At 39.0% G+C, this 11,710-nt stretch overlaps 1 protein-coding gene across 1 annotated transcript in view; it reads right to left on the bottom strand.

Annotated features, from left to right (window-relative positions):
• smc3 (structural maintenance of chromosomes 3) overlaps window positions 1-10,836 on the bottom strand; it is a 26,246-nt gene extending 15,410 nt beyond the window's left edge. The window contains exons 1-16 of the mRNA XM_022755401.1: window positions 10,676-10,836; window positions 9,908-9,983; window positions 9,740-9,778; window positions 9,571-9,638; window positions 9,217-9,288; window positions 8,304-8,383; window positions 8,125-8,203; window positions 7,724-7,841; window positions 7,185-7,360; window positions 6,715-6,795; window positions 5,913-6,077; window positions 4,241-4,362; window positions 3,621-3,834; window positions 3,104-3,207; window positions 2,002-2,101; window positions 627-787 (exon numbers count right to left, since the gene is read on the bottom strand). Coding sequence (XP_022611122.1) covers window positions 627-787; window positions 2,002-2,101; window positions 3,104-3,207; window positions 3,621-3,834; window positions 4,241-4,362; window positions 5,913-6,077; window positions 6,715-6,795; window positions 7,185-7,360; window positions 7,724-7,841; window positions 8,125-8,203; window positions 8,304-8,383; window positions 9,217-9,288; window positions 9,571-9,638; window positions 9,740-9,778; window positions 9,908-9,983; window positions 10,676-10,690 — 1,670 coding nt within the window. The 5' untranslated portion in view covers window positions 10,691-10,836. The remainder of the gene's footprint in view (window positions 1-626; window positions 788-2,001; window positions 2,102-3,103; window positions 3,208-3,620; window positions 3,835-4,240; window positions 4,363-5,912; window positions 6,078-6,714; window positions 6,796-7,184; window positions 7,361-7,723; window positions 7,842-8,124; window positions 8,204-8,303; window positions 8,384-9,216; window positions 9,289-9,570; window positions 9,639-9,739; window positions 9,779-9,907; window positions 9,984-10,675) is intronic.
• Window positions 10,837-11,710: the final 874 nt, after the last annotated feature.

The following is an 11,710-nucleotide window of genomic DNA, read 5'->3' as shown; positions in this document are numbered from 1 at the left end:
CAGTCTCCACAATGTGGTAGAACAGTCTGGGAAAACACGAGAGAAGGTAGGTGGACACAGTAACAAGGAAAAAGAGAAAAATAAAAACATATGAGTGGATAGTCACTTTCACTACATACCAAGGCTGCACCATAAGGAAAAACTGATAAATATCTGTACATCCTGAAATGTGCAAAATATTCACAACATCTGCTCTCATAACGAGCAAACATGAAGCTGTGACTACTTTTTCATTTTCTGCTATTAAAATAAAAATCTGTTGTGACTATGTTCAGTAGGTCATTGGTAGTAATAATAATAATAATAATAATAAATTAATATTAAATACATTTAATAATTTGAAATAAAAATAATTGTGCAGAAAGAGAACAACTTAACACTACATAGCATTTCAAACACTGAATATGTAATCAATCTATTGGCTGCCAACACTGCAATACCCTGCTCCTTATATCTAAAAGACACATTTGTACTAGTATGTGGGTATTGGGGCCACTGTTTTAATATCACACTACATGTGTTTTGTTGCAACGTTTTTTATATACATCACAAATGTTTGGCAGTGACATTTTTACTGAAAACAACATCAGGAGCTGGCAGAGAAAATGTAAAAAAGCAGTCCTCACCTGGTCCCAGCAGTCACCTCCACACAGGTATAAAAAGCAGGTTCACATTCAAAGTTATTCATGACGATGCCGTGGTAACCATTAATGACATGCTGGTTGATCCCTTTCCGACGGAAATGCTCAAGGACTTTGTTGATGCTATCAATGCCATTCAGAATGGCCTGGAGGACCACAAGAAAAAGAGGATTATTATTATTACTATAGTCTCAATTATAAAACAAAACAAACAAACAAAAAAAAAAGAACAGAATATGACCATAAAATTGATCATAACTTCTATATTTAAATACATTTTCTAACCAGTCAAAGAAAATTGTATGACTATTATTGTAACATTTGTGAATCAAATTGCAACCACAACTAAATTCGATAAAAATATAAGTACACAGCATTTTTCTGAATCTAGCAAAAGTAGCTTCACTGACATACTCTTACTACTAAGCATTATAACATGTATTAAAAAAGCAGCCATGACCTTTTTTTAAAATAGAAGATTTCTAAACAGATGAAATCCTGTGCTGTAAAGAATTGGTGAAACTTGCAAAACTGCATGCTGAGGAAGATCCCAAAGGAAAATGCCTTTCTACATGCTGCCTCCACATTTACGGTAGCTCATAGTGTGAGGTGCACAGACAAAAACAGAAAAAAAAATTTGCAATACTATGCAACACTATGATCTGTACTGTAGAAAAGATCTAGGTCTATCAAAACCTGGAGCTCGGATGAGTCAGCCAGAACCGATGAAAGAAAAATGAATGCAGGGCATTTGTTCATGAAGCCATAAACAGCCTCCTTTCATGTCAGCAGACATTATTGAGAAGTGATATTTGATTGATGTATCTACCCAGAAGAAACGACTGGCAGATACTGGATGAGGCAGAGAGAGTGAGTCATATGTAAATTTAGCTAGCTATGATAAGGTGCCAGTAGGGAGGCAGATCCAGGCTAACCTGACAACTGTCTGAGTCACAAAGTGAGCCCTTTGCAGTATTCAAGTGGGCTCATTTGGAGAGAGGAACTTTTTCAGTTGGGTTTTAATTTATCGTCACTATCCCATTTTCTCTCTCACAGCACTTCGGGTAATTAAGTTAATGTGTGACAGTTTAATGCATGTGTCGCATGGCAGCTCTACCTCTGGCTTACAAGTGTCATCCTCAGATAAAGTCAGGGAGTGTGAGTATGTGTGCTTACAAGCAAAGTGATCCGTACGGTACCATACATTTTTTATAAATTTAAATCCTCTGGAAAGTAATTTCGTTTTCTGTGCTTACACACATACACACGTCTTTCACTTGTGTTCAGACGAGAGCATCAGGTATCATGTAGTTGAATTATGCAAGTCAATAATTACGCAATCATGCACAGAGATACGGACCTTGCCGGTGGCCGCTCGAAGGAGCTGCTGTTTCTTCTCCAGGTCCTCTCGTTTGGCTGCCAGGGCCTGCTGCTCTGCGTTCTCCTCACGCCACAGGTAGCTGGACAGACACAGACAGCCACACTGTTACACTTATGTCACCAGGAACACCAAAACCCAACTACAGCCATGATACTAACAGGAACAGGAGTCAGTCAGTAAGGAAAAACACAATAAAGCCTAGGACACCGTGATGACACGATTGTGTTCTTTAAGAACCTTTTCACACAAAAGAGAAATCTTAAAAAGGATTTTTAATTTGTTGTTATTTGCTGTGTGGTCTGCATGTTGTGCTCCTTCTATTAAAGCTGTCATTATGCTGCCTTTTCACCCACTAGACTAAAACAATGGATTATAATGAACTAGACGGGGCATGATGGATTCAATAGACAAACAGAAACATATTCATGAATTTTGTTTTAATTTAGCTATAATTGTCTGTTATTCAACTGAATGGAATTCAGTTCTCAAAAAGGACAAGACACACTTTTTAATCTTACAACAAAAAATTAAATTATTTTATAAGATAATATGCATTTTATCCTGAGTGTGTTATTTCACTTAATAGATGGAGACTTGACTGGAAATGCTCAATTTGTTGTGTTTCAAGAAGCAGGGCAGAATCTGTCCTGACTATATTTTCACTACTGACCCACTACACAATTCATCCACCGCAGAAGACCTTTTAGAAGCAAGAAAGTGTCTGGCAACAGTGGCCCGGGGCATCATCCTCTGTTATATAAACCTCATTGTTTAAGTGAACAGGGAAGGCCTGGTGACATTCACAGCAGACAATACTCTGATATGTAACTAAAGGTTGCCAACCGGAAACAGCACATCAGCTTAAAGGAAGGGTGAGCAACTCAACCTTTCAGCTCAATGTAAGATATAGGCACGACGCCTGTAAAGATTCATCTACATCATGTGCCACTATACTTTGTGACACTAGACAATAAAAATAAAAAGCATGAGCAGAACTTTAAATTGAATTAAGTAAAAGATGTGACGTCAAAGAGAGGGAAAGAAAGAGGAAAGAGGCTAAAAGTAAATAAAAGGTTCTTACTTTCTTTCGCTCTGCAGCTCGTCTTTCCTGTTCTTCACTTCATAATACTTTTTGTCCAGCTCCTCAACACGGGTCTTGACCTCATTTAGATCTTGATCGAGTTTCTAAAAAGACAAGTTTAAAGTGGATCAGATACACTCTCCTGTCAGGAGGTTAGGTTAAAACTATATAAACCATGAAAACAAGACAAGTATGAAAAAAAAAAAAAAAAGTTTTTACTGTGAATCTTCCAGCTACAGACACAAGATTAAAAACCACAACAGCAACCAGATGTAATTTTGAGGAACAAGTGAACAGGTTGGCAATTTTTAGTAGTAACAGAAGTGTTTTCATGAATTTAGCAGAAATTATAGTCCACACCTTCAACCACTGCTACTAAAGATATTGTTACCACCCTAAATTTAACTCCCTCTGAAACTGATCTGGGAAATGGGTCTGAATCCAAATTTTTCATTAAACTACAATTCTTCCTCATGGAAATCTGGAAAAGTATTTGAACAATTTTGAATTGTCTTACATTGTACTGCTCAAGGTTCTTCTCCTTATTCGTCTCTGTGTCCTCAAGGTCTTTGTGGATGGCTGCGATTTGCCTCTTTTTATCATTGATGGCCTGGTCCAGAGACTTCAACTCCTTCTTAATCCACTTGTCCCTCTCTTCCTTGGAGGTGAACTGGCTGCCACGGCCCTGCTTGGCGTACAGGTCGGTCCTCTCCTGAGTAGCCTGGGCCAGTCTGGGAGGCAATGGGACCACAGAAAGTGTGAAGGTTTCACACATGAAGACACATCAGTAGTGAGTCATTTTAATTCTATTTATTTCCCCGACAAATGTAGATGTGTACACTTTGATCATTTACAGCCACACAGTGTCTGATGAATATTCTTTCCTTCTTGTCATGTGACACATAAGCAGCAGAGTTTTGAGAGGAAGTCCATTTGTGATCTAAATGTATGTTAAGAAAAAACTGAACACAAAGTTATTTTAGCATTACCTCCTGCAATTATATCTCATGTGCATCCATCTCTTGGTCTCTTGCTATCAAAAGGTATTCAAAATGTGATGCTTGACTCGAGTTGAATCTAGTTATGCCTAGTCACCAGCTGCTCAAGGGACCGTAGCTGAGGATGAGTCATCCCTACCTGGAGATACCCCGCTCCTCTTTTTCCTTCACCATATTGAATTTGGGCTCAGTCTCCTGCAGCTCTTTTTGCTTCTCCTCGATTTTCTCCAGCAGCTTCTGACGCTCCTTCAGCAGACGTTTCTGAAGGAGCAAGAACATGACATTTTATCAAATGTAGAAGTGAAGAAGAAGTGACACAGTGAAGAAGAGGAGAAAAAATTAAATGAATACATTTTTGAGAGTGAAAAGATGATTAAACAAAGTAGTTTATATTAAAATAGAAGATACTGAGACGGATGTGCTAAAAAGACATTTACAAAAATAAACTATACGATGAAGTCTCCTCATCACCTCAGTGCAGTAGTAGCTATTTTTAGATTTTTTTCCACATGTATTTTCTAATGCACCTTATGTCACTTCACTGTCACATTTCTGCACAATTAGTGTTGTATTTCAAACACTCAAACACACAGCAAACACTTCAACTGGTTGTGAATTCAAGGAACAAGCACCAAAGTAGTAGTAAGAAAACCTTCACTACGTCACCCATTCTGAAAAATTCATGCTCTTCACTTTCACCTAGATCACTTGTACAGCAGACCTGCCTACTGACTACTGCTTTCGAGATTTCTGTGTGGGTGACTGTCATCCCACAGGTATGAAAAATCTCTACTTCCCTCCTGCATGTCAAAGCCAACTCAAACCTGATAAAACCGGGACCATCAGCAGCTAGTGACGCAGTTCTGCTTCCCTTGCTTTTCATTTTGCTCCAATAACTTTTGGCTGATGCCAAGCCAGCCGTAGCCAGGTGGGCTTAATCCAACCAGCAGCCAGCATGCTGCCTGGGACCCATCACGGTTCACACAGAGACTGAGCCAATATAGCCGTTATTTATGATTATCAACCTCAGACTTACACGTGCACACAAACACACACTGAACACGAGGCCATACGGAGAGTGATCCGTGCCAGCTCTGTACACAAATCCTTGTGCCAGTTATGATGTATAGTGAAGCTGATGGCAAAGAGTCTGATATGCAGGCTGGTGCTTCCTCTGTTTTGATTCTGCTGAAAGATTCAGCACGAACAGTGTGAACTCTATACATAAGGGCAAACTTCTTGTTTTTGAGAGGGCTAAGACTAAACTTAACTATTTGTGCTTTCTGATTTGTTAATATATTTCAGAAGCTGATTATCGACAGGAAATGAGTCAGTGATAATTTTGTAAATTAATAATTTACCAAGTAGAAATAAACATCTGCTACAGTTTTCAAAAAAAACAGTCGGGTTCTTCCTTGTCATTCTCTGATTCATATAACTGTAAAACAAATACAACAGGATGTTTTCTACCTTGGTCAGAGTAATTTAACAACTTTAAAATTTTACTTTGGGCTCTAGTAATCCAACTTATTATCTTATCTGCGTAGTTAACTGATTAATCGAAAATTAATTGAATTGATGTGTGAGGGCTACAAAAGGTCACTATTCCAGCCAAGTGACTTGAAAAGTGAAGAAACATTGGACACAAACTCCTCTTTCCAATTTGTAACATGGTTGAGTGGAGTACATGAAAAGAGAAAAAGACTACCATCACTCTCTACACAGAGTGATGATGCAGGGGAAGGGGGAGGGAGAGTGTTGTTGGTGCAGCATCACGTGTGCAAAGTGACGCAGATGGGAGGCTTCCGTACCCTCTGTTCGCTGTTGCCTGCCAGCTCATCCTGCAGGTCCTTGGCCTTCAGCTCGAGCTTGGTCCTCTGCTTGATCTGCTCCTGGCGCTCGGCCGACAGCTGCTCTCTCTCCTCCTTCATGGCAGAGATCTTGGACTTCAGCTCCCGCACAACGCGCTCCGTCTCCTACAAAATAGGAGCCAATATAAAGAAACATGCCGTGAGATTTAATTCAAGGGAGTATAAATAAATACAACAACTTACTTCTTCAGTGATGAAATGCTTGTCCATTTATTTACCAAGGACATAGACTGTCAGGAGAGTAGGATACATTCTCTACAAATATGTTCATATTCATTCATTTATATTTTTTTTATGCACAATCATTAAATGTGAAGACCGAGGTAACCTGCTCACTACAAAACAAACGTAACAAAAAACATGATGACATTAGACAGAAAAACAAAAATTCAAAAGTAGTATCCTCTCTTTGCATGTCACTCTTGTCAGTGGTTTTTGACTGATAGGGCTGCGTGAAAACTCAGTGTTATCATTTATTATCTCTCCACAAACTTTGTTTATATGATGTCTACTTTTACCAAAATCCATCACAGTATTAGATAGTAGCAATGTTTTAAAATTCATACACTTCTGTATTGATAAATAGGACTGGTTCAATCTCAGGAGGAGAAATATGTCATTCAACAATGTCATTTTAAATATTTCACTAAATATTGAACTGTGATGATTATGACAATGTTTATTTTCATCCATCCCCTAATCCAAGACATGGATATAATTGCTCTGTAGTAGAATTGTTTACCTCTACTTTATCTCTGGCATCTTGCTGAGCATCACGCAGCTGCCTGGATTTGTCTCCACAGGTCTCTCTCTTGGTGGACAACTGCAAAAAAAACAAACAGAATAATAAACAGAAAGCCTTGGTATGGTAAACTAGTTACAACAGAACACAAACCTAAGTTTTCTGTGCACTAGCCACAGTTACTGGTAGATTCTTAATTCATTCATTCATAAATAAATCAGTGAAGTTTATTCATTATTCTACCAATTACTGAAAATAGGACTCCCTGATACATGAAGTAAGAGGACAAACAGCAGTCATATCTAAATTCCATCAAACATAATTCTGTACTACACTTGGGATATTGTCATATTTTGATTGACTGCTAGTAGTGATTCCTCAGGAACAAAGAGATGGTAATCACAAAGTCTAACACGTTCAGTTTTTTCCTGTGTATGTGCAGTATAGGTTTTTGTCCTTGACTTCATTACCTCGTCCAATTTGGCACGGGTTTCGTTCAGCTCCTGGTTGTAGATAGTGTACTCCAGGGCTCTTCTCATCTTGTCCCACTTCTGGTACTGAGCCAGCTCCTCCTTCTCATCCTCCAGGGTGTGCAGACGCTCCTCAATGTACTTCAGCAGCTCATTGATCTTCTCTCGCTTCCCCTCTGGGGAACACATGCACCAGGTTGTTTTTAAAAGTGCAAACCATGACTAATGATGATGCTCACATCATACACATATTTGGCAATACAAAATGACCCATGAAATAATAACGTAAGGATTGCTGTTAAGTTACATTATATATATTTTTTAACTTAAAATGTAACCTCTAAATAAATATCACATTTTTTGTTCATTCAACATGCAGTGTGCACAGTTTGCATCACACTTAGTTTGCCTCAGGCTAATACTTTGGCAACCAAATACTGCAAACATGGAAGAGCGTGACAAAAAAAGTTTCAATTGGGAAATGTTAAAAAAAAAAAAAAATTGTTGTTCAAGTAACAATGATGTTAAAAAGCTGTTACCTGTCTCCTTCATGAGAGAAATACTCTCCTCCTTGCGCTCATCATACACCCGTGTCCCTGCCACCTCTCGCAGCAGCTTCAGACGTTGGGAGTCGGGTGCTGTGGCCATTTGGTTGATCTGAATGAAACATTGAAATAAAGCATTGGAAGGAATTCCCTGCTGTTTGGTGTATCGCTGCGATGATCTTGCTAAGAAAATTGTACATTACATTTAGCAGATGTCAATTTTGATTTCACAAATCTTTCAAACTGCTAATACTGCAAGTTTATGATCATAACATGGCAAGCCAAGACATTAGCACCGTTTTTTACAGCCGCGCTTACATACTGTAATGCATTACACAGCGCTGAAAAACAAACTCTTATGTGTTGTGTGAGGTTGCCACCCACTCCTTTCTCACCTTTCCCTGCTTGACAATGTAGTAGGGGTTACTGCGGGAGAAGCCGGCACTCTCCAGAAGGTTCATGACATCATTCTTACTGCAACAATAACAACGCCATCAAAAAAAAGAGAAAATCACAGAGTTGTCATTTCCTGTGATTACAGGGACACAGACAGTCACCCTACAGCAATACTTACGTCACCATCTTCTTGTCTAAGAAATACTGGTCCTTCTTAGCGCCAATGACACGGCGAAGGGAGACTTCCTCCTTGTCAATCTGGAGGATGAGACATTTATTGCAGGTTAAATGGTAAAGAGGAGAATCACACAGCAGCCGAATTGGCTAGTTATGCCACAATATTACCAGGCTATAAGATGACAGTTTAATGCCCAGCCAAAACCAATTTTTGGATTTCTAGAGTGGTTCTTACACCCTGTCTTCATCGCCATAATAAGCACTGTGTGTACTAGAGTGTATATTACAAGAAGTGTACCTACAATCAGTGGTCATAACTAGGAATAAGGAACTGAAAAAACATAACATATATGATAACATAACATGATAATATACTACTTTCACTAGTATCCTGCACTGAGGATATTGAATCAAGCTGTTTTGAAGGTGATGCCTATATCTGGTATTTTGCCACCTGCATTGATTGTATTGATGTCCACTTTTAAGTCTTGGTACAAATACAGGTGTAAAATATGCTAGGTTGCCTATCTTAATTCTTAATTTTCCTGTCGCTTATTGGGTAGGTAAATGTTAAAATATTATACTGTTTTATTCTGTTGTTAATTCGGCACAAGTGTTGTACACAAATGTGCTAATTCTACTATCAGCCAAACATCAGTAGCAAAAATTTTAAATGGACATACAAATATGCACATTTAAGCTTATAGGTCTAGATGGCATGCAAATATACCAGTGCACCTCTCTTATAATGGCTTCAGCAATCTAAGCAAACAAACATTTGTGACATACACCTGGAGAAGACAGGGTGTTATATGAGAGGCTTGCGGAAAATTTTGCACAATATCAAGTTGGAAAGAATCAGCGTGTCAGCAATTACAGTAATAGGATCAATATGAAATGTTTGCCATTCCTACCGGCAGCCGGTTGTCAGAGTTGTCAAATATAATCTCCACAAAAGCCGAAATGACGCGAGGACCAGTTCCCTCCTACAGTGACATGGAAGTAAAACACAATAATGACATGTTTATATGAAAAGCTTCACGTTAAAATCTGTTTCCCACTGTGTTTCAATCTTCTATAACACAAACTTCATATTTTAGCAGAAATACAACTAATCTTATTAAGACTTTTCGAATCCACCTGTTATTAGGAAGTTACACAAGCTTTTGTCAAAGAAAGTGTGACTAACAAAAAACTTTGTTGAAGAACCACTAAACACAAAGCAGCAGCTGGGATCAGTAGTGCATCTGATATTTGCCTCTACTTACGTGGAGCAGGGCCAGGCGCTGTTCAGGTCGCAGGTGGCTGAATTCATCACTGAGCACAAACTGAATGGCTATGAAAACAGAGAGGAGACACAGTTATAGACAACAAACAATAAAATACATATAAAGTAACGATGTTTGACTGCTGTGCTGTAAATTGAGGTTCACATACCATAGAAAAAGTTACTTTTTCCTGACCCATTCCTTCCAACTGTAACAAGAAAAAACACAAAATGAGGACATATGTTGACATTCAAAGTAGTCTGCCTTCTTCTCAGCTACACTCACATTTGATTGAAGAACAGTATAATGCAATGTGTGACTAAAAAGTCATACTCACCGATGACATTGTGCTTTGGACTAAACGGGTCTACCACAGTTTGGTCCCTGTAACTTCGGAACCCCTGGATGATGACCTGCACAAGAACCCAGAGACCACCGTGAGCACAGAGTCTGTAACACCCTCCTGTATAGGATTGCGTTCACAACATACAATAGATAGACAAGATTGGGTAAAGGCACAAAGTAGCAAGCCAGGGGCTGTACCGGAAAACAGCAATATTACTACCTCTACCCTCCGATAAGTTCAACATGTGAAACTTCTACGCTAAGCGAAGCAACAACTGTATCATTAGCGGGGCACGGTTTCCGACAGGGCCTTAACTGGCGGCCGCTGTATGGACTCGTTTTCATTCAGGACGTTAACCGCTGTGCATGTTTGCTAACAAGATAGGCCTTAAACTCGGCGCTCACAGTGCTACCAATGCTCGTATTTACATATGATGAAATCAATTACAATATGGATTTGTGCAACATTACTGAAAAAACGAGACGTCTGCTAACCCAACGTTAGCCTTGTAGCGTTAGCTTAGCATCTTGAGAAGGGGGACGGGCAATTCAAGATTAATCCCGGTAGCGCTAGCAAGTCATCTATTTAACTTGCATCCGTCTTTGAGCTGATCTGAACTCTGAAACCCAATTAACGTTAGACTATATGCAAAACATTGTTATCCTGAGCACATTCATTCAGCAGAATGTGGTTAAGCTAGCATAATTAACGTCAGGCCAGTGACAGTAGACAACACGCTCAAGTAGGATGTTAGCTTACCTGTTTGATGTACATGGCTGTCTAAGCGGGGCGTCTCCTCGGCTGAATTTTGAGTTAAACTCCCCTCTCCGTTAAAATGGAGAAGCCGGGAATTTAATAACCCAAAACTCAACAATATATTACAAATTGTTGCATTCAAAATTGGTGAAACACTATGTGGCTAAAGAGAATAACATGGAAAATGGCGGCGGGGGCGGGCTAGAATGGATCGTACCATTATGTGAAAACAGGGAGATAGCGATAAACATATGTTAAATAATTTATGGTAGTAATATAAAGTAGGCGAAATTTGACCATGGGTCATATCGTTCATATTAATGTAGGGTGTTTAATTCGTGTTGTCTGTGTGTTGTAAGTAAAGAACACGTTTGACACGTTTGCTATTTCTTTCCCTCCCTATTTGTACAGTTGGTACAGGCTAACTGTCTATCTAGGCGCCAAAGTCAGAAAATAGTCGAGAGCGTTATCTTAACAGTCCACTGACTGAAGTCAAAGAGAAATTAAACTTGTAAATAGACAAGAAACTGTTGTTCATTGATAATTACTAAACAGCGTGGCTCATCATTTGCGTTGAAAATATAACGTTTTTCTCTTTCCTATGGGAATTTTCTTTACCTGAGGTTTGGATTTCCAAAAACTAATGCAATATGCAAGTTTTCATGGTTCATAGTTAGCATTCATAGTTTGCGCTGAGTTTCACTTACGTGGCCAACCTGTGCACATGCAGTCTGGCTATAACTGTATAACTAAGTACATGCAGCTGCTTATCTAAAGCTGCTCATAAAGGCCAATTCAAAGTCACTGTCTCACTGCAGGTGTCACTGTTGTCTCTTCTCTTGTGTTACAACAGAAGAGTACTGACATAATGTAAAACTGCAAATTATAAAAGTTTCCCCCTGTCTTGCTACTTGTGGGAATAGGTGTGCAATAAATTACGTGGAAAAAGTCTGTTTGCAATCATTTCATTTGACTTCTCAGATACAGATCCACCAAAAATGCACCAGTGATTACATGACAACTTTATTTTTGTGGTGA

The sequence above is a fragment of the Seriola dumerili genome, unplaced genomic scaffold (assembly GCF_002260705.1).
Source record: "Seriola dumerili isolate Sdu_G_001 unplaced genomic scaffold, Sdu_1.0 BDQW01000230.1, whole genome shotgun sequence".
Taxonomy (NCBI): Eukaryota; Metazoa; Chordata; class Actinopteri; order Carangiformes; family Carangidae; genus Seriola; species Seriola dumerili.
The sequence above is the reverse complement of the archived record's forward strand: the minus strand, read 5'-3'. Positions and strand labels throughout refer to the sequence as shown.